Genomic DNA, 27447 nt, shown 5'->3' with positions numbered 1-27447 from the left:
AGAAACAAAGCAAAACAGTCCAAGGAGGACAAGTAATAACAATTTAGTCATTAAGCAAAGTCAAGGACCTTTAGTTCCTCCTCAAGGGCTACAGATAATATTCTAAGCCATATCCTGTGAGCTGTCTTATAGACACTGAAACCTCCACTAGGTGGAAGAAGTTAAGTGCATGATGACCAGACTGTAGCCATGACATAAGCTGCCACAATTCCGAGAACTGGCCTCAAGGAAATGGGAACAAACCAACCCTGGAACTAAAGATTAAGTGTACCTAAAACAATCAAGATAATGCTGGTCAGACCACCAATGGCCAATTTCAAGACGGCTGCCAGAGCTGACTGTGCTGTTTCTGCATGTAGCCCCCTCCCTCCACGTATACAAGCTCTTGCTCACTGGGTGTAGGAGCGGGGTGTTTCGGCCTTTGGACAGGTGTCCACCCTCCCCCCCATCCCCCGGGGTGGCTGGCATCCAAAACAAAGCGAACTCTCCTTTCCACCAACCTTGCCTCTTTATTGGCTTTAGCAGCGAGCAGCCGGACCCCACTTTCGGTTACAGGAGGACATAGCATTAAAAGTAGGATGGGGCTTCCCTGGTGGTGCAGTGGTTAAGAATCCGCCTGCTGATGCAGGGGACATGGGTTCGAGCCCTGGGCCGGGAAGACCCCACATGCCGCGGAGCAACTAAGCCCGTGCGCCACAACTACTGAGCCTGCGAGCCACAACTACTGAGCCCACGCATCACAACTACTGAAGCCTGTGCGCCTAGAGCCCGTGCTCCGCAACAAGAGAAGCCACCGCAACGAGAAGCCCACGCACCGCAGCGAAGAGTAGCCCCTGCTCGCTGCAACTAGAGAAAGCCCGCGTGCAGCAACAAAGACCCAAAGCAGCCAAAAATAAAATTAATTAATTAAAAAAAAAGTATGATGCACTTTGAGGTCAGAGGTACCGGATTCACAGCTCTGTCACTTTCTGTTATGAGCACTTAAGCAAGTGCTTAATCCTTCTGAGCCTCAAACATCCCGAACTGGATTGGCAAACAAGACTTGTGGGAGGGGCCCTACCTCATGGGGAAGTTACTGGCGAGTGGACAGAGGAGTAGAGAGTCCATCTGTCTTGGAAGAGGAGAGACCACGAGACCCTGCTGGAAGTCTGGCACTGCCGGGCTCAGCCCCGGCAGCAAGTAGAGGGGTAAGCAGAGTTCATTACTCACGGGACTCCAATCTCGAAGATGTTGTTCTGGATCAACTGCTTCCCCAACATGATGATGCTGAGCTGAATGCACAGCTCCATGAGGCAGCCCCCAGGGGCGCACTGCAGGAGGAGAAGAGAAAGGAAGGGGTGGTCAGACCAGGTGGAGCTGAGAGAGGCGAGGGTGTGAACTAAGCCAGCCTGTGGAGGCGGTAAGGATTGGGGCGGGGCGGGGCGGGAGGGGCACCTACCAACCACTAGCCTAGCCGGGCCTGAAACACCAGCGGCTCTACTTGCCTCTTCCATGCGGTAGCCGTCAAACACATAAACGTAGCTTCCAGGTCTGCCCACAAACCTGAAACAGAGAAGTGTGGGAAGAGTTAGGGGAAGAGAGAGGAAGTCAGGACTGCCTGAGGGCGTGTCTTCTGAGTGGACCAGCCACTGCCCAATGTTGTTCTTGAAAGGACTGGCCAGGGTGGGTGATCATCACCCAGGAAGGAGTTCATACCTGTTATCAGCTAACAATCACCCATAACACATGGGGTTCACCTCTTGTGTTTTACTTTTTATTGGAATATAGTTGATTTACAATGTTGTGTTAGCTTTTGCTGTACAACAAAGTGAATCAGTTATGCATATACATATATCCATTCTTTTTTAGATTCTATTCCCCTATAGGCCATTACAGAGTACTGAGCAGAGTTCCCTGTGCTCTACAGTAGGTCCTTATTAGTTATCTGTTTTATATATAGTAGTGTGTATGTGTCAGTCCCAATCTTCAATGTATTCCTCCCTGCCCCTTACACCCCGGTAACCACAAGTTTATTTTCTACATCTGTAACTCTATTTTTGTTCTGTAGGTAAGTTCATTCGTAGCTCTTAACATGGTCAAATTCCAAGGGTAGGGGATTGAGGCTGGGTCTGGAGTGGGGCTGGGGCACTCGTGTGTGTGTGTGTGTGTGTGTGTGTGTGTGTGTGTGTGTGTGTGATCATTTCAGAGCCTAAACACAACGAAGTCTGGATTGTCTCTAAGTGCACTGTCGGGCACCTTCTTCCCTCAGCTCGTGTCAAGAATCGAGTTCTGATTGCAATTCCTCCACGAGGGCTTCTGATTTCCCAGGAAATAAAGGCCAAGATGGACTAAAGTTGCAAGTGGAGATTCCTGGGACCAGAAAAGAAAAATCCAGACTTCTTACTGAAAATACTTAGAGGAATGGAAGAAGCCTGCCTCATTCCTCTTCTAAGACCTAAGGGTCTATTTTATTGGGGGATAAGAAGATTGAGCAGATGGGGGAGGCAGAGAGGTACCAGCCAACCATGGAACCAGACAGGTCATCAGAAGAATCCCACTTTCTTGAAATGTCATCCCCTCACACATCTATTGAAATCCTACTCGTCCATTTGAGGCTCAGCTTGACTTTCCTCCTTGGTGAGGTCTCCCTGTCTCTGTTCATAATTAAGTGTTCCCCTAACACTTTCTTTGCACCTTTTTTATGGTACTTACTGCAGATTACACTGTGCTGTTGCCAAGACTATCACAATCACTATTTATCAGAAGTGATTTTACACCCAGGACTATTATATAATAAAGAATATGATTGGTCATTGTCCCTGATCCCTGGGAGGAGCCTCTAAATCCTTGGAATTTCCCGACAGGAGCGTCTTTGTTATTCATGGTGGGTCCCTGGGACTAGACCTAAGTTTATGCTAATGAGATCACTCAGGATGGGGAGGCCAATGCCAGAAAGACCAACCATGTGATCAGAGAGCTGGGGCTTTGGGCCCAGTAAAAGCAGCCTGACCTCAGCTGGGGGAGAGGGACTGCAGATTGAGTTCAATCCCATGAGCAATGATTCATTCAATCATGCTAGTAACAGGACCCCAGCAAAAACTGTGGGCACTGAAGCTTGGACGAGCATCCCGGTTGGTGACGCACATTGACGTGCCAGGAAACTGACATGCTGAGGACATCCTGAAGACATGGAAGCTTCTTTTCAGGATGCTCCTAGACCTTACCCTACGTGCCTCTCCCGTCTGTCGCTTTGGATTTGTATCTCTTTGTGATAAATAACACCATAATTTTAAGAATAGCACATTCCAAGCTCTATAAGTTGTTCTAGTGAATTATCAAACCCAAGGGGTTAGTGGCTGCAGCCAGTTGGGCAGAACCATCAGTGGCCTGAGAGCCCCAGATCTTGCAGTACTGTCTGAGGTAAGGGCAGTCTTGTGGGAGACTGTGCTCCTAATCTGTGAAGTCCACACTAACTCTGAGTAGTTGCCATCAGACCTGTATTGCAAGATCTGAGAGCCATTGGCTAGCCATGAAATTCCTTCCTGTCACAGCCTCAAAGTTGAGAGACACAAATTCCTCTAAGACTAACCCTTCAGGGCCCAGAGCCGAATCACTGCAGGGTTTCCCATGTTATCAGAATCTGAAGATGCTAATCCAAAATGATTTAGTGCAGCCAGGTGGCAAAGGGAGTGGGGAATGGGGCCAAGGGTGTAAACTGACAATGGAGACAGGCTGACTCCAGTGGAGGGCTCAGCCTTCATGACCAATTGCCCTCCCATGTATGGCACTGAGATACTCACCTCCCCTTGAAAAAGGCCACGTAGAAGATGGGTGAGTAGGCATTGACAAACTTTAGCAAGAAAGCCTTGAGTACCAGGCGCTCTTCAAACGTCTGCTCTGTTTTTGGAACCTCTGAAAGAGAAGAGCAAAGCTGATCAGACTGAGAGACAGATTTCTCACCTCTCCAGAGTTGTGACCCTGTGACGTGAGCCATTATCTGTCAGTTTACTCCTTCACAGTAGAAACTAAGAGATCCATCTCTCTCGCACCTTAGAACTGACTTCATCTGGGAGGTCCCAAATGGTCTTCCAGGTAATATGAGGCCACCGAAGGCCAAGCGTACATACGATCATCACCTGTCTCTTTCCGCTGCCCTCCTCTTATCCACGCAAGCAATGGTTTCACACTGGGCTCCTCAAAGAGGGGTCTGGGGTCTGGGCAAGCAGAGCATCCTCCCACCACCCTTGCTTCATCAAGAGGAATTCAGCTTTTACCTGCTTACTTGCCACTTCTACAGAGATTTTACTTGAACAAACATCCCTGACAGAAAGTCTTGTTAACCAGTGAACAGAAGTCAAGAAGCAGTAAAAGCTTGTCTAAGGAGATTGCCCCAGGCAGACATGAGCCCCCGGGCACCTGTGGCCCTGGGACGGGACTTGAGAATGAGAAAGCTTAGTGGCTACCATCACTATTGTGATCCTGGCCTTGATTTTCCTCTAAGGCTGAAAGAAGGGAAAACGAAGAGTTACTCGTCCTGGTCCCCATGAGAAATGTGGTGTCAGTCCTGGAGAGCCAGCCACACTGAAAACTTCTTCATTCTCCAATCTCTCCTCCATCCTAAAACCCACGTTAGTTCACTGATGTTGGCAAACAGTCCTAGAGGCCCTGGCAGGCCATGCTGAACCCACAGAGCTCCCAGCCCCTCTCAGCTGTGTGTTGAGGGGAGGGATGATTTGCTTGTTTTGTTTTGCTACAGAGATGGCTGTAGGAGCAGATTTTAGCATCAGACATTTCTGAGTTCAAATGCTAGATGTAATTAGAGAAGTGAAGTTATATAAAAAGGAGAATGATACCTCCTTCACAGGGTTGCCCTGAAGACACAATGGGAATGCTCATAGAGCACTCGGCCAGGTGCTTGGCACATAGCGGACCTCAATAAATGATGCTGTCCTAAGCATCATCATCAGCACCATCACAATCATCACCATCACCATCATCATCACCACCACCACCATCACCATCATCATCACCACAATCATCATCACCACCATCATCACCACCATCATCATCACCATCATCATCATCATCACCATCACCACCATCATCATCATCACCATCACCATCATCATCACCACCATCATCATGATCACCATCATCATGATCACCATCACCATCATCATCACCATCATCATCATGATCACCATCATCATCATCACCATCATCGTCATCACCATCATGCAGGTCCAGCAGCTCTGCTTTCCACAGCACAGTTGGGCCATCACAGGCTGGATGTCTGTGCACATGACTAGCCCCCTGAGGTTCCAGGCATCATTTCCATGTGATTACTGATCACTTTCTACCAATCGATGGAGAACATGGCTGATAGGTGATCCTGCTGGCAAGAGGATTCTGCTGGTAGAGATCACCTGTAGGTGATCCTCTGTCCCCACCCCACAGAACCATAGCCCAAGCTTTCTGAGGTCCTCCAGACAATTCTGGCAATAGCATTGCCTGCTAGGGAGTCTGGAGACATCGTCATTAATTCTACAGGAGATGAGGTTGGAAAAGTCTACCATGATATCCCTCAGCCAATAGATGGCTTTGTGGTTTTCTCCTTCCTGCCACACGTGGACAGACACATGTGCAACCCCATGGATAAAAGTGCTGGGCAATCACACTGCCTAGCCCAGTAACCATCTGGATAATGCCTTGTACTCACCATTTATGGTTAACACTGCCACATCTGCCAGCTCTTCTTTAATTTACATACGTTAGCAAAGCCCCTTCAAACTTTAACCTAGAAGGCCTTCCCCTCCCTGCTACAAATCCTGCCCTACAAAGAGGCCAGGACCACCCTGTTGATTTATACTCATCACGCCCTCCCCGAGCTCCATATCCACATCCACTTCTTCAACCTGACTCTTTTCGCTCTGACTAAAGGAAACAATCCTGAGGCCCAGGTGGAAGTGCCTGCCATCGAGTTCTAAGGTCACTTTCGGTTTTAAGATCTCATAACTCTGAACCCCGAAGTGGCTGTTAACCTCATCACCTTCCCCACCCCCATCCCACCCGCCCCCACCACGTACGGTTTGGATGGCTTTTTCACAATGAGTGAGGTCAGAGAGATACATCTTCTGGGAGGACCACAGCTGGTGTCAGATGTATAGTACTCTACTGTGCACGTTTATTGAGTTAATGAGTGACATGACGTGATATGAAGAAAACATTATTTGGACGAAGTAAATACTGAAGTATTTGTCATTTACTAAAAATTCCCTGTCACATGACCAGGAGGGCAAAGCCTAAGGAGGGACCTTTGTCTGTTGAGCAGGATAACGGTGTGAAGATATGAGAGGAGCAGCCAGAGAGAGTTAGATTCCCTAGTTAAGAGAAGAGACGGGGGTGCTGGAGGGAGATGCAGGACCCAAAAAAGGCGAGAGCCAGGGCTCTGGGAGGGGGAAGGGCGGAGAGGGGGATGAGGGGGGCTGCTGCGGGACAGGTGGGGGGTGCCTGGTGGAAACTTCCATTAATTTCTGCTGTGTAATTTGTAGCGTGACCCCCTCATTTGCCTCTCCACAGACTCTCCAGTAAAGAGTCATGACAACTGCGTTCCTTACCAGTGTCAAAGAATCCTGGATGGGTTCTTAGGGGAGGGAGGTGCCCAAGGGCTGAGCCCGACTTCAAGATGAGCACAGGGGCGTGAACAGAGGCTCCCCGCCATACCCTGCTGTAGCTGGGTTACAAAGGAGAGAGACTGGGGACGGAGAGGCAGGGAGAAAGGAGGCGGGGGAGGAGGAGAAGGGGAAGAGGTTGGGAGGGAGGGAGGGAGGGAGGGAAGGTAGATGAAGAAAGTCACCGCCTATCAGTAAACAAAGGACGTAGCAGCCATCGAGTCATCAGCCAGTGCTGCCACCCTGGACTGTGCACCCTGAACGGACTCAGAAAAGCAGGACACTGACCCTAGACAGTTAAGGTGCATATCAAAGAGATGATTTCAACGAGCCCGGACTCTTGCATCTTCTCAAACTTAGAAAAGCGCTAAACTCATTAACTTGTTTTTCTTTAACTAACAGTAATCTTTCGATGGTCCAACTACCTGGTTTTTGTTGCAGAAACTCCTGTGTATCCGGGCTTCCCCCCCACCTCTTCCGAGCAGTCCCTCAGAGCTACCTGAGAGGCTGCCTCCCGGGCTTAAGTGATCAGAAAGTCCACTGAATAAAACATAATGCTCAACGTTTAGGTTGTGCATGTTTTTCAGTGGACGGAAGGAAGGAAGAAGGAAGGAAGGAAGGCGGGCCGGAAGGGAAGGAGGGCGGGAGGGACCACTTTCAACAGGCGTTTGAGCCTCTGCCCAACCAATCCAACAATAACTTAATAACATCTTGTGTCTCAATTTTAAATATTTTGGGGGTAAGAAAATGAAAACTGAGGTCACCTGAAAAGTAATCAGGTCTGAGGATCGAAAAATTTGGAAAACTCACCTTGTAAATGTAGCTAGAAGGGGATTAAGGATGAGGTACAGAGAAGCACGTGTCTTTGATTTTCTTTTATAATTGCCTTTGAACTCTTTGTACGCAGACCCCCCAATCCCTACAGGAATTCCCTCTAAGTTCTCTGGAAAGAGAATCCAGTCCCTTCAGAGCTCTTTCCTCCAACTGGAAATGAGTGACTTCCTTCCTCCATCCTGATAAATCATGGGTCTGGTTATTATTTATTAGGTTTATTTCTAAAAACAGCCTGTGCCTATGCTTTTAAGGCCATGAGCCACCATAAATAATGGGCATTTCCAATAAACAATCCAAATCCCCTTGATAGGCCACTAAATCAGTCGAGGGTCCCACAGCAGAGAAGCTCTGCGGCCATGCTGGGTGCTTTGCTGAGACTTCTGGGGAAGGGGGGGTCCCCAGGGAACGTGGCCCCGGGGAGGGAGAGAACGGGGGCCCTGGAGCTCCCTGCGAATTTGGGTCTCTCCTTTTTTTTGTTTTCGGTACGCGGGCCTCTCACTGTTGTGGCCTCTCCCGTTGCAGAGCACAGGCTCCAGATGCGCAGGCTCGGCGGCCATGGCTCACAGGCCCAGACGCTACACGGCATGTGGGATCTTGCCGGACCGGGGCTCGAACCCGTGTCCCCTGCATTGGCAGGAGGACTCTCAACCACTGCGCCACCAGGGAAACCCTTTTTTTTTTTTTTAAATTGAAGTATAATTAGCTGATTTACAATGTTGTGTCCATCTTAGGTCTCTTCCAACAGCCAACATGAGGAGCTTCGCCCATCTACAACAGTGAAACAGAACAGGTTTTTCAGGGTCCTTTTGGGGTGGGATGATGTCTACAGCACAGTTAGGGTACTTCAGGACACTGGGCACCATCCCCTGATAGGACACAGAATCTGGAGTGGTCCCAAACTGAGCCCATGAGAAAATGGACCAGCCTTGTGTTTCATAAAACTCCAAATAAAGTGTCTTTAGACATCAATTGCTACGGGGATGGAGAGGAGGAGAGTCAACATGGAGAGAGTGTGAGAAGGGAGAATGCAACCCCTCTCCAGCATTCACAGGCTCCTGAAATCTCACCTCCCCCAGGAAGCCACCCCAGGTTGACTGGAGGCCGTCTGAGAGTTTCCCCTGCTCACCACCAGCTGGAGCAGATTTCAGACAAAGGGCAGACTCTAGGACCAGGAGAGACCATCAGAGAATTCCTGTGTGGCGCCCTTACCCAACCCCCTTTCTTTTAAGTGTCAAACCTCTGATGCATTGTGTCATGAAAAAATATGAGTATAAATGACCCAGCTGTAAACTGCCTTGGAAAATAATTAGTATGAAAGCCCAAGTGAGTCTCAGGGGGCCAGCTCAGAATTCCAAGTCCCCAGAGCACCATCCTCGTCATTTGGAAACAGCATGGCGAGCAAGAGGATGTCAGCTGCGGAATCGGAATTTTGGAAGAGCAGCTCATCCTCATGGGTGTCCCTGACAATCCAGCAGATACAGAATGATGGCGACAAGACAGAAAGGCGACGTCCAGGTGTGAACTTCAACCAGTTCCAGCCCTGGCACGGCTCTGGGAAGGATGGAAGCTGCGTCAGAAAGCAAAGGCGCCACAGCACTCCCTGCCTCTCCCCCAGGACAGATCCAGCTTTTACAAACCGCAGTGTTTCCCGACAGCCCAATCATCTGGCCTTCGCTCTGTTTGTGTGTGTGGGCAGGTGTGTGGGTTTGGGGTTGGAGGTGATCCCAGCCTCCTGTGTGACGTTGTTGCCTTGTTTATGCCATGGGGAAGGAATCACCCTGGCAGAAGGCAGCCAGCTGGGTAACCAGGCAGCCAGTGCATTGTCCCAGGGCCCTGAGCACCCGAGCTGGAGATTATGGATGGGTGTTCCTGAGATACCCCTGGAGCCCTAGAGAATTTCTAAGCACAAGGGACCCCACCCTTAGAGTCAGGAAGATGACAGCTGCCCCCAAAGGGACGGGAGGCCTACTGTGCTCTAGCAGCCCAGCCCCAGGTGACAGTACATTTTAAGGAAACGGGACACAAAAGGGAGCAAGCACCTGCAGAGAGAGGGAGACAGACAGAGAGCAGTGCTCTGTTACAGGGCGTCCCTGAGAACTCCAAGGCGCTGTGCAACACTTGACACGGGGTCCCCATTCAACTGTTCCATCCGCTCTATGGGGATGCTCTCCTCGTGGCAATGAGGGAGCAGGGAGAGAACAGGTCGGTGTGCCCGGGTCACAAACGCAGACACAACCCCAGTGGGGTCATCTGGCAAACACACTCGCTGGTCTAGAAACCGAGCCCCCGGCGAGCAGAGGTGGAGTAATCCCCTCTCAGTCCATCCCCTGGTGTCTTCCCAGGGGAAGATCACCCAAAGGGAATGTTTTTACCTTTTCCATCGTTATCTTTTTTTATTCAACAAATGTCCACCAAGTGACCATTGTGTGCCAGGCACTGGGCGCTGGGAATACAGCCGTGCGCCAGATCAATGAGCTTCCTGCCATGTGGTGCGGACGGTACAGAAGAGGGAGGGGGGCGTGTCGGAGGGCAGTGAGTACTGATGGAATCCGCAGGGAGATGAGAAGGGGGAGGAAAAGGCGACAGGAAGACTGCTTCAGTCGGAGTGGCCAGGAGAGGTCTCTGAATGAGGAGCTGGGGGCAGGGGTGGAACAGACAGTCTCAGGGGCTGGGGCGTTCGGAGTGACGAGGAAGTATGAGGAAGAGGGATGGAGAGGAAGGGGCTCTGGAGCCACCGGAAGGACCTGAGCTTCACTTCTCGTGTGTCTCATTGCTACACCGCATTGCTGTCGGATGCTGGCCTTGTCTCATCGGACAGGAGAGGCTAGACCGCTGCTGAGATGGTCCCTCCACACCGCCGATCCCAGACAGGTCACTGGTCCCTTTAAGGAAGGACCGTCCTCTGCTTCAGAGGAAGCTCCATCGAGGGTCTGCAGCTATCAGGACACATAATACCTGCATCCGCATCTCCAAGATGTCATTCATCACACAGACCCAGACTTCCTTCTCCCTGGAAATCCACCCTAGTTGCATACAGATTCACGGGACACACAGTGGGAAGTCACCTTATGGGTGAGTCAGAGTGATGCTGAGTGTCAGAAGGACCCCAGGAAAGGAAGCGTGTGTGTGCGGGCATGGAGTGGGGGACAGAAGCGGAAGCAGAGAGACCAACCAGGACTGTGTGGCTGTCCAGGCGGGACATGACCAGTATCAGGAGCGAGCTCGTGAGAACTGATCAGAGCTGGGAAACATCTGAAGGTGGACGAGACAATACTTACCAGACGGGAGTTTAGGGGTGAAGAAAAGAGCGATCTAGGAGGACGCTTGGGTTCTGGTAAGAGCGCGTGAGCGCTGCTTCCTGAGATGGGAAGAATGATGAAAGCGACAGGTTTGGAGGGAAAACTGAGAGTTCAAAGTTAGACTCACTGAGTCACTGGGCCTGTGTGCTTCTGTGCTCATGCCCCAAGGCAGGTGGGGCTTTGTGTGACTTGAGAACCATCCTCCAAAGCACCTGGCCAGCTCTGAGGCATCAGATTCTCAGGCAAGCCACAGCCTGCAGTGGGCGATTCCCCAGGTCCTCTCTGCTCTGGTCCTCTGTGCTCTACGGCACTACCGCGGAGCCTACGACAAGGGGAGAGGAGGTCCTGGGCTGGGAGCAGGAAGACCTTTCTGTCCCACTTTCCTGCAGAGACGTGAGTTACCTTCCTGAACCCCACCATCCTAACTCCTAACATGGCACCTTCCTGAAACATCTGTTGTGAAGTCCAAGCAGAAGTATAGAAAGCACAGAGCACCGTGTAAGGTTGCAAACACCTGCTGTTAGTGGGACGCTGGAGCAAGGCACTCTACTAGACTTTTCATGTGTACATTTGTTTCCACTTCCTTGGTGAGAGAAATGCCAGCAGGTTACCCGAGAATCTCTGACCGAGCCCTCTTGGAAGGCTGGGGTGGGCTGGCATCACTTGGGGTGATGAGGGCCCCCCTAGTCACTGAGGGTCACCTCCCTCAAGGAGAGGTGGGACGAGGTATCATCAGATCTACTGTGTTTTGAAAGTTTAAGAAGACAGGCTGTATGCAACTAGGGTGGATTTCCAGGGAGAAGGGAGTCTGGGTCTGTGTGACGAATGACGTCTTGGAGATGCGGATGCAGGTATTGTGTGTCCTGATAGCTGCAGGGCACCCTGATAGCTGCAGACCCTCGATGGAGCTTCCTCTGAAGGAGAGGACGGTCCTTCCTTAAAGAGACCAGTGACCTGTCTGGGACCGGCGGTGTGGAGGGACCATCTCAGCAGTGGTCTAGCCTCTCCTGTCCGATGAGACAAGGCCAGCATCCGACAGCAATGTGGTGTAGCAATGAGACACACGAGCAGTGAAGGGCTGGCCATACTCCAGGTATTTCCCTGTTGAAGCACGGATGGTGCCCTGACCCTCCTCTGGTAGTCAACATCGCACCAGGAAACAGAGTTTACCTCAGATGGTTCAGAGGAAGGGATTTTAATGAAGGCACAGTTTTGCCAGAGGTGAGGGCAAATCAGGGAAGAAATGGCCCCAATTCCATCTCCTCTACCCCCTAAGCTCCTTCCATTGCTTCCCATTGGCTGAGCCCAGCCACCAGTCAGTGTGGGGTACCTGGTGATAGAATCTGCTGGGCCTCGGGGCACAGACCACGGTGGACGCAGGGGGAGAAGGGGCCTGGAGGGAAACGACGGCCAACAGAGCATGACCACCATGACCCCCTTGCTTCTCATGGATTCAGGCTCTGGGTTCTCAGAAAACTCAAAGAAAGGGAGAGGAATGTATGGGGCTTCTTGCTAAAAGGAAAAATGAGAGAGACATGTTCATAGTTACAGCTCAAGTTTGGAAGGAATTCTTGCCAGTTGTATTAAACTATTATAAAAGTAGCAGTGTTATTAATAATCGTTCCATATAACTGGAATGGATTGTTCCACAAACTCAGGCTATAACCTTGCTCGTGTCTTCTGCATTACTAGCAGCAGCCTCCCACCATCCCCTCTGCTTCCCAGACAACATTTACAGTTACTTTAAGCCAACATCACGGAGGGGGGCCCTCAAACAATGGCAGAATCTACCCTGGCCACACCCTTCCCCTGGCCTCCCAGATGGGACCAGCAGGAGGCCACCCAGGCAGTCAGGAGCTGGTGGCAGACCAGGAAAACAACCCAGCAGACATGACTCTAAGCCAGTTTTCAAATTGCCAGCACTGTGGTCTCCCCACCCGGAAGGCATAGGTCTCAGACCAGCCCACACACATCCACACGCATCCACACGCATTCACTCACATCCACACGTATCCACGCGCATCCACATGCATGCACATGCATCCACACATATCCACATGGGTCCTTGCTCCGGAAGCACGCTCCTGTGCAGGCCTAGGCTGCAGGGAAGCCGACTGCCCTCGCACCAGCGCTCAGAGCCAAGAAAGCAGTCCTTCACCCTGCGCTCTGAAAACACACGTCGTGCACATTTGATGGGAAATTAGATCCATCCCTGTACACCCAAAATGTTTCTCTTTAAAGAATGTGTGATGTCCCGGCGGCCTTTGGTTCTGAGTTTCCCCCTCCTTTTCATTTCTTCCCTCTCTTCTCTCCTCAGTGGTCAGATGCAGCCTGTGCAGAGGATGGCTTAGAACTGGATGCACAATTCTGGACTTGGGACTTCCTGGTGGTACTTCAATTCTTCCAAAAAAGGGTTTTTAAAAAAAATTTAATAAAGCACGTGAGACCCCAAAGTCTGCGAACCTGCGGAGGTCTCCTCATGCCTGGGGGCCTGCATGGGGGGCTGGCTCCCACTGTCTCCCCACTTGTCCCCACCCCAGCGACCTGACGTTCTCATGGGTGGGGTGCGTCGCATTTTAAATCTTCTGGAGCCTCTGATGTGTTTTCTTCTGCTTTCTAAACACATTTAGAATTTTCCGAGGCCAAAGGACAGCTACGTATTACCAGGCAGTGGGGTGCTGTGGTCTCCGCAAGGACACCAAGGCCAGGGTCCTCACCACTCACAGCCAGAGGACCTTGGGCCTGTGGGAGGGTTGAGACCACCCTCACCCTTGGGGCTATTTTGAGGATTAAATATACTAATATACAGAAAGTGCTTCAAACAGGGCCTGGCACAGGCTGTGTGTGCATGTGTGTGTGCGTGTGCATGTGTGCGCACACGTGTGTGCGCATGGGCACACCACTATTAACTATGGGTCTTGGTCAAGTTTCTAAACCTCTTCAGACCCCTCATAAATAAAGTGAAAGAAACAACCAGTTCCGGGCGCTAATGTGAAAATTAGGTGAAACACTGTACATACAATGCCTGCTGGTGCCTAGTACACAACGGGTGTCAGTAAAATCAGATCCTTTCCCCATCTCTCCTTTTGTCACTTCCCTGCCCCCGCATTGGTAGCGACACTCAGGAGCTGTGTTATCAGCAATATTTAAACAACTCACAAACACAGCCTTTTCCTAAGAACTGGAGGCTTTGATTTGACACGATAATTGTGCCTCAGGTACACACACAGTGAGCCCAACCCTGTAACTAGGAGAGACTCAGTGCAGAGTAAAGATGAATCATACAGCCCCACACACAAGCCAGCACTCTGCAGAGTTTGAAAGGAGAGGAGGGGGAAGGAGGGGGGGAGGAGAAGCTGGAGTCAGAGAACGACGCTGACAAAGACAAGCTCGTGGCAGCTGGATTATTCAGCTGAGAAGCCTGGTGTCAGCCCTGCCTTCCTCATTCTGCCTGGAGCTAGAGTGCACATGGGGCCCCTTCTAGGCCAAGCCGGACCCGTGCCTATGTCAGTCATGACAAGACCCTACCGTTTCAGGAACACTAGACATCATACTCCCCAGGCTTGGGCTCGGAAGCTCATTGCCTCACGGGCACCCCTGTGCCCTGACCCAAGTAGGAAGCTGCAATGGTCTGAATGTTTGTGTTCCCCCAAATTCACATGTTGAAATCCCAACCCCCAAAGGTGATGGTATTGGGAGGTAGGGTCTTTGGGAGGTGCTTAGGTCATGAGGGTGGAGCCCTCATGAATGGGATTAGTGCCCTTATAAAAGAGACCCCACAGAGCTCCCTCACCCCTTCCACCACGTGAGGACACAGCAAGGAGATAGCCATCTGCAACACAGAAGAGGGCTTTCACCAGGACCCCGCCATGCTGGCACCCTCATCCTGGACTTCCAGCCTCCAGAAGTCTGAGACATGAGTTTCTGTTGTTTATCAGACACCCAGTCCACAGTATTTTGTTATAGCAACCTGAACAGACTAAGACAGAAGCATACCTTGAGCTGGTCTGCCTGGGAACCCCTGTTGTCTTACCTCAGACCCTGGCCTGCCAAGATGCCCGAGCCCCATCCTGTTTGCCTGGGTGTCTGGTGTCCTCATGTCCTGCCCAGCTCTTGCTTGCTTCCTCTTCCAGGAACTGGATCCTTTCCCTATAAAACCCTGTGGCCCCTCCAGGAAAGAACAGATCACTAGGGACTAAGAGTCCTTGTCCCACCCGTTCACTGAGATCCTCACAAATGTCAGCGACTGATACTTGCTGAACTAGGCTACACACTTTGCACAGCATGCCTTGGCCGACAAGGTCCCAAAGCATCTTTGTTTCCCCAGACACCCCGACCCCAGCCCCAGACTTCAGCTCAGTTCCTGCGCCACCAGGACCACGTCGCCTCCAGATGGTAGCATGTCTTGCACCCAAGCCCATGACTGTTGTTATTCTGGCCACCAAGTAGACAGTTACTGTCTTTATCTATCACTAATCACACTCAAGGCATTTAACAAATTCTGCCTTTTGACACAAATATTTGTGGCAAGAACAGACCTCAGATAGGCCTGACACCGGGGCCTGTTGAGGGACCTCCTAGGGAATGGGTCTTCCATCACCCAACTTTGCAGGAAACACTCAGGAACTCATTGGAGTTGTTTACACCAGCTGTTTGCACCTGGTGAGCAAAGCACGTGGTCACCGCCTCCTCATCCATCAGGAGATCTGGGGCAGGAAGCCAGATGGGTATTAAACCCAGCGTGAGATTGGCAAAGGAAGCCCCTAAGCTTGGCAGGACCCTCAGTCTATCAGGTGGCCTTATCCACAGCTTTATGTCCCTGTGGCGGCCTGGAGGCTCTGAAACCACACCTCTGCCTGCAGGTAGGCCTGTCACACCCTGCTGTGCAGGTCCATCTCATCAGTGTGTGAACTCTGCCATTAAGAAAAATTCTAGGCTTTGGATCTCTTTGTTGCATCTTCCAATCACTGCCCCATCAATGGCAACTTTGCATTTTCCTGATTTGTCTTAATAGTTCCTCAAATCCTTTGGTAAGCAGGCAGGGTTGAAACCATGAATACATAAACACTCACTTGAGCCTCTCCTGTGGCTGACAGGATGTCTCGCCTACGGGCATTCCTTGAAAAAGAATCTGAATGCATGAGTGAAGAGACAGACATATTTCACCAATAACTGCACCAACAAGCGTGGGCTAAGATCTACCAGAGAGCAGGCTGGGGAGGAGAGAAAAGAAACGTAAGGCAGAGTGGCTGTTCTCCAGGGCTTTGTAGCCTGGCTGGAGCAACTGGCAGAGAACTTTCCTGCTCATGGAAGGTCCACGAGCTTCCACACGTTTCCAAACTCTTGCTGATCAGGCTGCTTCTAGCTGGCATGCTATGGGCAGAGGTGATGAACGATTCCTCTGTGACAGCCTCGACGTGACCCTCTGGCACTCTGTCCCTAAGACGGTGCCCACGTGGCCTCCATGGGTCCGGGTCCTCGGCAACTGCGTGAAGCAGAGACCCTGTCCTGTCACCCCAACCATGCAGTGCGAGCAAGAACCTATAAACACCTTCGTGGCATGGCAATGAGATTCTAAGATTAAGTCCTCGTCTGGTCTAAGAGTGGGAAATTGGGAATGATATCAGACGGTATGTGACACACTTCCAGGGAGTGAAGCAGGTCCTTATCTGCTTGGGAAGCACCCCAAGCTTCTGGCCACCTTGCTGGTTTCTAAGCCCTTGCTTTTGCCTTAGCTGTTCTGTGCCTTTGCCTCTGCCTCTGCTGTGCTGTAGCCTCTTTCTAGAGCCTTCCCTCTAGATCTCCTCCCGCCCCACTCAGGGTTCAGCCACAACGTTACCACCTGGACAGTCCTTTCGCCACCACCTCGTGCAAAGTACAGAGCCCCAAGCCACTACCACATCACCCTGTTTTTCTCTCTCGCCCTCTGTGTAATGTCCCCGTCTACTGTGCATCCTTCCCCGACTGCAGTGTCAGGACAGCTGGAGCAGGGACCATGCCTTTCCTCTTTACCTGTGTTCCCAGAATGGGGCCTGGCACAAAGCAGACACTCAAACAACACCAGAGGGATGAACCAAGGAGTCTGTGCCCGTGGAGCCCAGAAGTGGGTGGAGGAAACCCACTGAGGGCTGAGTGTCCAGAAAAACATTCACAAGGGAGGCAACCTCGAGAGGTCCTTTAAGGGGAGGGTCACTGAGGGTTACTGCAGCCTGAGCGAGGCACAGGGTGATGGGGGGTGACTGTGAGTTAAGTGGTCGGAGGGGATGGAAGCAGACACTGGGAAGAAGGTGGTTGAGAGCCTCTCAGATGCTAGTTTGGATCTGACTTAAGGGTGCAAGGAAGCTCTCTGTGGGGCCCGACTGGGAGGGATGCATCCCCAGTGCGCTCTTTGAGAAAGGCTGATTGGGTGGGGTTTCCCAGACTGAGGGCCCCAGGAAGAGGCTGAAGACAAAGGCATAGTCAGTCATTAGGCTCTGACAACAGTCTAGATGGGCGTGATGATCAGCAGACAGGAGGCCAACGATGAAGGAAGCATCAATGAAACTTAGTCCAGCCAAGTTCCCTGTTCACCCAACACCACACAGATGGTGGGGGAGGGAGGAGGAGCCGGGGCTGGAATTCATGGCTCTCCCCACTGGACTCCCCAACTCCGTGGTCCTTCCACAATACATCACACCTTCTGAGCCCTCCGCAAACATCCAGTCTGAGACAGACAAGAGCAACAACCCAAGCAATGCCCACGTGGGGTCCAGGGTAGAGACCAATACGCCAATCCAGACAGTGAGAAACGCACATCAAAACTGCACAAAAGACACTGGCATTTTCGGGGCAGGATCTGAGTTTGAATCTTAGTCAAATGAGGATGGAATACTTCCCTTGCTGACCACACACAGTCTGTGAAGATGAAATGGGATAATCAAATTCGTTTTTAAGATAAAAATGCTTCATGAGTGAGTATCGCAGCCACAAAGAACAAAATGCACTTGTTAGAATTTCACCTCCTTTCCGGCGTGCAGACTTTCGTATGGACCACGGGACATCGGCTTAACCGCTTGGAGGAGTCTGAACTTTTGGGTGAGGAAGGGAGAGCTGTTAGAAACAGTGGATACAGCTTCATGGTGTGGAAAGGGTTTCGTGGCCAAGACAAAGAGAACCTGCCCAGCCTTGTATGTGGGAGGGACTCACTAAATACTTGTTAATGAGTTTTTGATTGTCGACACTCTATCTTGGATCTTTACCACTGTCTGGAGCTGTGCAAGATAAGTGAATAATGTAACACAGATGGACAACAAGAAGATGTTTCTGCATCATCACTGATTTCCGGTTCCTTTCTCCCTACTTCCTGCCCACACACTCAACAGTCTCCTTTACTCTAGATCCCCCGCCTCCCTCCACTCTGTGGCATCCTGCTGGAGTCATTTGGCAAACAGTTCCCACCACCCCATCATGCTCTTCAAACCCCACAGCATAGAGAGTGAACTTGAGGGCATGGAGAGGGGGAGAGGAAGCTGGGACGAAGTGAGAGAGTGGCATGGATTTATATATACTATCAAGTGTAAAATAGATAGCTAGTGGGAAGCAGCTGCATAGCACAGGGAGATCAGCTCGGTGCTTTGTGTCCACCTAGAGGGGTGGGATAAGGAGGGTGGGAGGGAGACGCAAGAGTGAAGATATGGGGATATATGTATATGTATAGCTGATTCACTTTGTTATACAGCAGAAACTAACACACCATTGTAAAGCAATTATAATCCAATGAAGATGTTAAACAAACAAAACACCCACAGCAGTGTCGGGTTGGGAGCTGTTCAGGGGATGGAGGGCATTTCTTTGCACTCCTGCCTTTTCCCCCATGCGAAGGGAGTGTGATTAGTTGTAGTTCCCTGCTTTGTCTTCCCACCTCACTCCTTTCTCCTCCCGGGTGAGAGAAGAGGAAGAGCTTAGCCCATTGGTCGGTGTGGAAGGTAACACTGGCATCTGCTCTGTCCTTTTGGGGGAAGCAAACGGCCTGCAGGAGGGGCTCTTCTGAGTCCCGTGCCCCACCCCCTCCAATGTCCTAACAACTGCAGGGCTGCCCTGCCCACTGCTGCCTGCCACGGGGAGGCCAGTCTGTCTGGACTCTGGATTAGGAAGCCTATTTGGTTCTCCTGCTAAGTTGCTTCCTCCAATGCAGCCTTTTTCAGCTCTAAGGGTGAAATCTCAGCTTTTGTCTCCATCTGCCTTTGCCTTACTTCTCAGCTGGTTCAGTAATCAGGCCAGTAAGATGGTACTCTTTACAGGATACCCCTTTGAACTTCAGCAAATACTTTTCCACTGTCTGTGAAAATAAGCAGAGTCCTCAGCCTGACATTCCAGGTCCTCCACCAAAATATCTGGGCTCAGCCAGCTCCCCAGGCCCAGTTCCCCCCCATGCTGTGCCCTGGTCATGCCTCGAGCACCACCGCATGGGCTCCCCGGGCATCCTGGACCTGCTTCGTGTTCTCCTCCACCTGCTGAGTTCTGCTCCTTCGGCTCCCTGGATTTTAGACGCCCCAGTTCTACCCATCGTACCAGCCCAGCCCACACTCCACTTCTCCCTGCGCCTTTCCTGAGCCTGATGGGTCAGATCCCACCCTTCAGTGACGGATTTCTTATTCTGTTTCCTCTGCCGGGAGCCCTCCTCGCCTCCTGCCCAGTCCCTCCTCCCCATGCACATGTCTGACATCCACGTCCACTTATTTCCAAGCTCTCTCACTGGATGCCCTCACCCGGAGCCGCTCCTGAGCCCCCAGGGGTGTGGGATGCTCGTCCTAAGTGCTTCCATGGAATCCTGTATCCCGGCAAACACACTGAAGTGGAATTCTCTGCTCACTTTTCTTAAGAAACGTATGAAGGAACACAGATAACACTTCTATATAAACATGCACATGCCCAAAGACGGCGGAACGGCCAGATGGTAAATCGCCTACATCCACATAGAAACCAAAGTCAGTGCCCACCGTGAGTAGCAGCCACGCCAGGGAAGGCACTGAAAGAGTCACTGGCATTAGTGAAACCTTTCCTGATTCTCTGAGCCTCCAGGAAAGGCTCTCTTGAAGAGGGGTTACCCTGTCAAGCGTCCGCTTCCAACTGGTTAGTACAGTAAAGACATCCCATCATTAATTCAACTCCCCGGAGGTGAGTGAGAGGCTGAGACTGCTGGTCCCTGGATTCAGCGAGGGAAAGAGATGCCTCCAGGTCACCCAGGATAAAGGCAGTGAGGAAAGGGTCTCGCCCTCCACCCCGACGTCTAAGAAGCACAAGTGCCAGAAAGTGGTGCTCAAGCAACAGCAGCCTGTGGCTCAAATGACACGCCTGCATATTGAGGCCACTGCATTTTTCTCACTGGCTGGAAGCTTGGGAAGCCTGATACACCTCTCTGAAGTCCGCTCAGGGCCTGGGGAATGCGTGGATTTGTTGGGACCTCTGACAACATGAGGATAGATAAGACCCTCTTGGGCTCAAGTGTCAAGAGGCTTTCCCAACTTTATAAACACTGCTGGGAAAATGAGGAGAACTGAAACTCTGCCCTTTTTTTTTTTTTTTTTTTTTTTTTTGCTGTACGCGGGCTTCTCACTGCTGTGGCCTCCCCCGCCGCGGAGCACAGGCTCCAGATGCGCAGGCCCAGCGGCCATGGCTTGCGGGCCCAGCCGCTCCGCGGCATGTGGGATCCTTCCGGACCAGGGCACGAACCCGTGTCCCCTGCATCGGCAGGCGGACCCCCAACCACTGTGCCACCAGGGAAGCCCGAAACTCTGCCTTTTTTTAGCAGGAAGTATTGAACACCTCTTGCTTCTAGGCTGAGCTAAAAAGAACTGACCCCATGATTAATCTTGGGGGATAACGAGGCCATCAACCTGGGCTACTGATCGAGAATGTTCCAGGAAGGATTCCTGCCAGGCGGAGGCCCTACAAGGACACACTCTGCACCTCCTCATTTCTCCAAGTGCACTGGACTTCCTTTTTTTTATGTTGGGTCATTGGCACCAAAAACCCTGCACACACTGAACTGACCACCTCAAGGGGGCCCGGGGCAAACATGCAATGTGGTGACATGGTACCGATTTTGGTGAGCCACTTGGCCACGGCGCCGTAAATCTCATCCAGGATGAGGATGACCACGAGGTTGATGATGACCGCCGTGGCCGTCACGGTCACCCGGACGTTGGAGCGTGTGGCCTTGTTGACAGACAGAGCAGCAGCAGTTGTGATGCGATAGACGACGACCCCGAAGACAATGGAGAACGTCAGGGCAATCTGTTCGGGAAAACAGGGAGAGTAGTCACACGTCAGCGGACAGTAGTTACTGCCCACCTGTTACGTGAGTCTGCTACGTCGCGTGCTATGAATCTGGAGTCCACTGGTGGGCAACGAGGCACTGCCGACCTCGGAACTCATGCAAGTTCCCGGTACGGGGGCATTTTCCAGGGGAGAATGTCTTTCATGTTTATCAGATTCCAAATGGCCTATAACACACACCCACAAACTAAGGTTACCATTGGGGGTGGGGAATACAGAGGTAGGGGAAAAAATGGGTTATTATGGGATTCTATAAAATCACGTGTGTGAAACTTCTGAAAATTGTAAAGCACCACAGAATTTAAAGAGTCTTTCATTCAATTACAAAAAACTGTAAAACCTGTTTAGAAGTCTTATAAAAACTAACATCTAAAAAAGTAAAAAAAAAAAAAAAGAGAAACTACAACTGAAACGCTGGATGTGGTAGTGTGTGCGACACAACGTGGTGTGATTTCTTTCATTAGGGAGCTTTCAATCTACTATGGGGATAAGTTCAACCAGAGTAAATAGTAAATAATAAACAGTGAATAATGTAGTCGTGTCAAATGAAGAGTGTAGTTGTGAACAGGACTGAGTACAGAGGGGCTCAGGGAAGAGTTTGTGGAGCTAGTGGATTTCAGCTGAAAGGCAACAGGGAGCCCTTGAAGATGTTTGAGCTGGGAAGGGTTAGGGTCAGAGCTTGGTGGGGTGGGTGCAGGAAGGCTGCCCAAAGGAGAAAAAAGGGAAAGAAACCCCGAGCAAGACTTTTAGACTCTCAGTCCTCAGGGTGAATAAAGCATGGCTCTAAGATTTCTCTACCAGGTAATTGGCAGGGGAGTACTCAGGTTTCTCTCGGGCACAGCGATCTGTGGCATTATGCTTAGAAGGCAGGTTTACCAGCCCCCTGACCTCGAGGGCCAGCCCCATTTCCTTTCTCCAGAGCCTAAGAATAATAAGGTGCTCTCCCAGAGACCAGCTCCCTTTCCCCTCCCCCCACAGTGGAGGAAGGGCCATTTCCATGGAGCACAAGGATGTGAGGAGAAGACAGTGCCCGGCAGAGGGCTGAGAGGGAAGGGCAAGGTGTGCGACCTGCTCAGAGCAAAAAGTTCTAACGCGTTTCTGTCCAGCGGAGTCTTCTTTCTTAGAATTCTTTCTGCAGGAAAGGAAAGATTCAGGTCACATTTCTTCTGGGGGTGGGGAAGGGGGGTGGGTGCTGGCTGTGGAGGACTAAACGGAAAACATGGGGAGAGAACGGGGCAGGTGAAAGGTTCCTCTGAAAAAACACACTGTCCTGGACGATGGGCGTCCCCTCCCTAGAAAAAAGGGAAGGGAAGGGGAGGTGTGGGGAGGGGACTCTGGCTAGGCAGTGCTTTGCAATCAGTGTGAATGACACTCCAGTGGGCTGTGATGGGAAATGGGTTGCAGATGTGTCCCTCTATGGAAGTCTTCAGACCTCTGGGGGTGCTGGTGGCAGCCTCAGCAGTGTGTCCCCATGTGCTTCACAAACATTAGTGCTTGCCTTGTGGCCACGGTGAGAAAAAGAAGCCCTCTGTAAGAAAGGCAGGATGACAGCAGCCTCCAGGTAGAGGGTGTGTGTGCGTGTGTATGTGTGTGTGTGTGTGTGTGCATATGCATCAGTCAGGGCGGAGGAGATGTTAGATGGGAAAAACACTCTGTGGGGAGGCCCCTCCTTTGATGGGGGTGCAGGTGGGCGCAGCAGAACCCCAGCCTCCAGGACCGGGGAGGGATGACTACCATGGACGTGGGGAAACCTGGACATGACATCACCGCCCTCCAACAATGTAGACATTGCACTTCCCTGTCCTCTGGGATTGTCACTGCCAGACAGTATGGGCCTGGAAAATGTGGTGTGAGATTCTTTTCCCTCAAAATCACTTTTGCAGTGAAGGTCAGGGATGGAAGTATTGATGCGGGGCGTGCCAGGGCATCGAAGAGCGACTGTGTGTGTGTCTATTTGGGGTTGGTGTGGGGGGATGACTGGGGAAGACAACGATGCCAGAAACATCCCTTGCCTTGGGGTTCAGGGGGTGGGGAGAAGATCAGCTTCTATCCTCCTTCTCTGAGAGGCCAAGCTGGGGTCAGAGTGTGATCTGGACCTGCTGCCTCAGCTGGGAGCTTGAGAAACAGGCCGAATGGCAAGCACCAGTCTAGACGTACTGACTCAGAATCTGCAATTTAACAAGATTCCTGTTCTTCTAGAGGCACGGCTCCACTCACTCAGGGAAGCCCTTTCCCCATCCCCACCCCCTCCCCAGCCCTCGGATGCTGTGCTCTGCCATCCTAACTTCTCTGATCTTGATTTTCCATCCCATTATAGAAATCCACTTCTGAACCTCTCCTTTGGTGTTTCCACAAGCACCTCAAGATTCAGTTTTCAAGCCAGAAGAGCTTGGAGAGCACCGACCCAGTCCCAGGACCATTTTGCAGATGTGGAAACAGGCGTGGAAAGTGAAGCGATTTGCTCAAGGTCACAAGGCATAGACTACAACCCTAGCCTCCTAGATCACTGTAGGAATTAAAGAGTTTTAGCATTTAGGGATCATCCACGTCCAGCCTTTGATCTCATATACAAGGAAACTGAGGCCCAAGAAGCAGCAATGGGATTGGTCCAAGGTCCGGGTGGTACATGGCAAAGCCAAGATACTCATGGTCATAACGTCATCATCAACAACAGCTAATCCATGTGTGCACTCTTGATTTCATGATTCGAGCCACATCTGCACTAGCATGAATCCTTACAACAATCATGCAAGATATGCCTTTTGCAGATGCAATTCAGTGCCATCCAGGATTTGAACCCTGCTCTATGGCTGCAAGGTCGACAATCCCATCCTGACATTAGAACCCAGGTCTTTTGGCACCAAGCCCAGTACTACTTTCATCACTTTGGCTGTATTATTGATTTTGTTTATTAAATTCAACAAATATTTTCTGACCACTTATTGTGGTGCGATAAGTGTATTTCATGTATGTGATCAAGTCCCCCAACTAAGCCAACAGGGGGGATTGGTCTTGTACTACACTCTGTGCCTCATGCCAGTGCAGAGAGGTGGCTCCTGTGTGGAACCTGTTTGGTAAAGACTTGCCGACCCTCACCTCTGGGCAATCTCACCCCCCTGCACTTGGTCGCCTGCATCATGGCCTCTGTGGTTCTTGGTGGGTTTTTTTTTTTTAATATACAATTGTTAAAAGTTACTTTCCATTTACAGTTATTACAAAATATTGGCTATATTCCCTGGGTTGTACAATACATTCTTGTGGCTCTTGCTGTTTGAATACCCTCGCTTTACTTGGGGACACAGCCAAATTGCAGTGGAAGTCAGGCTACAGAGTCCAGAGCCCTAATTTCACACTATGAGAGAGCTGGTCTGGTCCCTACCCTCCAGGACTTGCATTCTGAGAAAACCATGGCACACAGACAGCAAGGATGAGCCTAGTAGCAGCTGGACAGAGTGATGGGCCTCAGTTCAGGAGCTTCTAGAACGTTCTGGGCACAGAGTAGGGGGATTAGTCAGAGAAAACGCCACACAAGAAGCTGTGGGACCATTTCCTATGGGCAGGCTTGGAGGAGAGAATAAGCAGGAGCAAGTAAAATGCACAGGGCAGAGCAACCCCTGCTGAACCAGTGGGAGAGCAGCCCGGTTGAGGGCACAGCTCATAGTAGTAGCTCAATTTGAAAAAATACACACCCCAACAACTCTATCATTGACATACCAAGTTGTCTCTGGAACCTGCTTCATTAATTTATTTTCTCATGCAGTCATTCATGAAACATGTCTTGAGCCCCTACTGTGTGCCAGTTACTGTTCTGGGTATCAGGGATACAGTAGAGAACAAAACAGACAGAAATTTCTGCCCTCATGGCATTGACCTTCTAGTGGGGAAAGACAGACAAACTCATAAGCAGGTAACAAAGATAGTATGTCAGGTGTGATCAATACTCTAGAAACAAAGCAAAACGGGAGCATAGAGATAGGTTGCAACTTAAAACAGGGTGGGGTCAGGAAAGGCATAGGTGAGAAGGTGACATTTCAGCAAGGACCTAAAGGAGGAAATCGGAGACCTGAGGGTTCAGGCAGGGGGTGGCTGAAGCAGTGAGCGAAGGGGGAGAGTGGGAGTGGAAGATGGGTGTTGGAGGGGAGGAACTGTAGTATAAGGATGTCAGCATCTACACTTCATGAGATGGGAAGCCTTTAGAGAGTTTTGAGCAGATGAGTAATGTGACTTATTTGAAAAAGATCAACAGGCTGATGATCTGTCGGGGGACAGCGTAACCGACAGGCAGACGAGTTAGGAGATCACTGTGATAATCCAGGTGATGGAGGAGGGTTTCTGATGGCTGGTTCCCGAGATACAAACAGAAGTCAATGACTGTCTTGGGCGTGGGAGTAAAGCTCAGGCACCCAGCTCTAGAGGCAGGACATTGCCTCTGGTAATCCCCTCCCACATAAAAAGGAAACAAAAAGAGGGTTAATTCAAAAAGGAAAGAAACTTTAGCTCAACACACTGGGTTGGAGAAGAAAGAGAAAATGCATCTTTATCCATCCTGGCCTCTCCCATGGGTGAGGAAGATGAACACTGCACTGGGCTCTTCTTGGCTCTTGTCACCCCATGAAAAATATCCCTAACTGATGACAGACTGGCATCGCTAAAACCCTCCTCATGGTCGTGGTCCTGGCGTCTTCTGCCAAGGTTTCATCACAGGGGGTGAAGGAGGAAATGATAACGGATACTCAAGTTCATTGCCATAGATGCCTTTGACTAATTCCATAACAAAAAACACTCTTTTATAAACACCATCCTGACTCCTTTGTCTCAGATTCCACACCTTGTTCTAGGGAAATGCCGAGCCCCTTTCTAGAGAAGACTGGGTTTTTTAAAAAGTGAAAAAAAAAAAATGGGAAAAAGTTAGTGTAAAATAAGGATTTTTAAAAAATCAAATTGGTAGGGGACTATATCATTTATTGCCCAACCTGGAATACTTCTGAAAGTAGGAAGGAATGCTACTCATGATGATCTCAGTCAATAAGCCTAGGCCAGGACTAGTCCAGAGCACCTGCCTGCGCGAGGTGACCTTCCTATCACTCTACTCGCAGTTCCCAGCACCTGCTGGCTACATAGAGCTGGGGGACCCCAGGCAGAGTGAGACGCCTCAATGAGTTCTTGATTCTGATACACAGTCTCCTGTTGGTATCAAGATTTGGAGTTAGGCGGGGTTGCAAAAGGGAAGATAAGAGATAAATCATTTATTATTTCTGAACGACACAAAAAAAATATCCCACCCTCGAGTCTAGCTTTAGAAGGTCTCCATGGACTTTTTAAAAAATATTGATTTATTTTTTTGGTCACGTCATGCAGCATGGGGGATCTTAGTTCCCCTACCAGGGACCGAACCCATGCCCCCTGTAGTGGAAGCAGGGAGTCTTATACACTGGACTGCCAGGGAAGCCCCACCCATGGAATTTTTAAAAAATCAGAACATTGAGGAGATACCCCTGCATTGACCTGATTTTCAGTGTTTGTCAATAGTGATGTCTACTTGTTGTAGACAGTGATCATGATGATGCTACAAGGTCTTCTCTCAGGCAGTAGATACGCTTCTATTTTCAATCCTCTCCCTCCCAGACCTATCAGTGGCATCTGACACAAGTGATGGTCCTCCCCTTGCAATACCTTCTTGGCTTCGGGGACCCTCCCCTCGGCCCTGGCTCTTCCTTTTCAACCTTCTCTTTTGGCTCTTCCTCGTGATCCCAAATTTTCACATTACAGCATCTTGGGACTCAGTCCTCGGACCTTTTCTCTATCTCTCCTCACTCCCCTGGGGATCTCATACAATCTCATGGCTTTAAGTACCATCTCTACCATCTGATTAGGGCTCCAGCCTGGGCATCTCCTCCGAACTCCAGATTTATATCCATCATGCAGGCAACTCCAGGATTCCTAGGGATAACTCTAGCCTTTGGAAGATAAAAACCTCAGAGTCCTCCTTGACTTTTCTCTGTTTTACATCCCATGATGAAATTCTTTGGGGTCTACTTTTTCTGCACTTCTATGCATTGTCACTTGCGTGGATCTGACTCTTGGTTTTCTGTTTTGTTCTATTGGTCGAATTCCCTATTTCCACCCCACCACCACATTGTCATACTTATTATTGTTTTATAATAAGTTTCTGTTTGGTAGCGTACCATATCCCTCCTGATTCTTCTTCAAGAGTGTCTTGACTCTTCCTAGCCTTTGCTCTTCCATATACATCATCAAGGAGACAAGGACCTTAGAACATTATTGTTCTATTTATTGCCCACCCAACTTACAGATTAGTGTTGTGTGTATTTTAAATCCTACCTTAT

At 50.4% G+C, this 27447-nt stretch overlaps 1 protein-coding gene across 1 annotated transcript in view; it reads right to left on the bottom strand.

Annotated features, from left to right (window-relative positions):
• ANO2 (anoctamin 2) overlaps positions 1-27447 on the bottom strand; it is a gene marked incomplete at both ends in the record, with an annotated part of 323071 nt that overhangs the window by 58123 nt on the left and 237501 nt on the right. Inside the window, 4 exons of the mRNA XM_079714644.1 lie at positions 1210-1310; positions 1485-1542; positions 3780-3891; positions 20863-21058. Coding sequence (XP_079570770.1) covers positions 1210-1310; positions 1485-1542; positions 3780-3891; positions 20863-21058 — 467 coding nt within the window. The remainder of the gene's footprint in view (positions 1-1209; positions 1311-1484; positions 1543-3779; positions 3892-20862; positions 21059-27447) is intronic.

Source organism: Hyperoodon ampullatus, assembly GCF_949752795.1.
Source record: "Hyperoodon ampullatus genome assembly, chromosome: 11".
Classification (NCBI taxonomy): Eukaryota; Metazoa; Chordata; class Mammalia; order Artiodactyla; family Ziphiidae; genus Hyperoodon; species Hyperoodon ampullatus.
The sequence above is the reverse complement of the archived record's forward strand: the minus strand, read 5'-3'. Positions and strand labels throughout refer to the sequence as shown.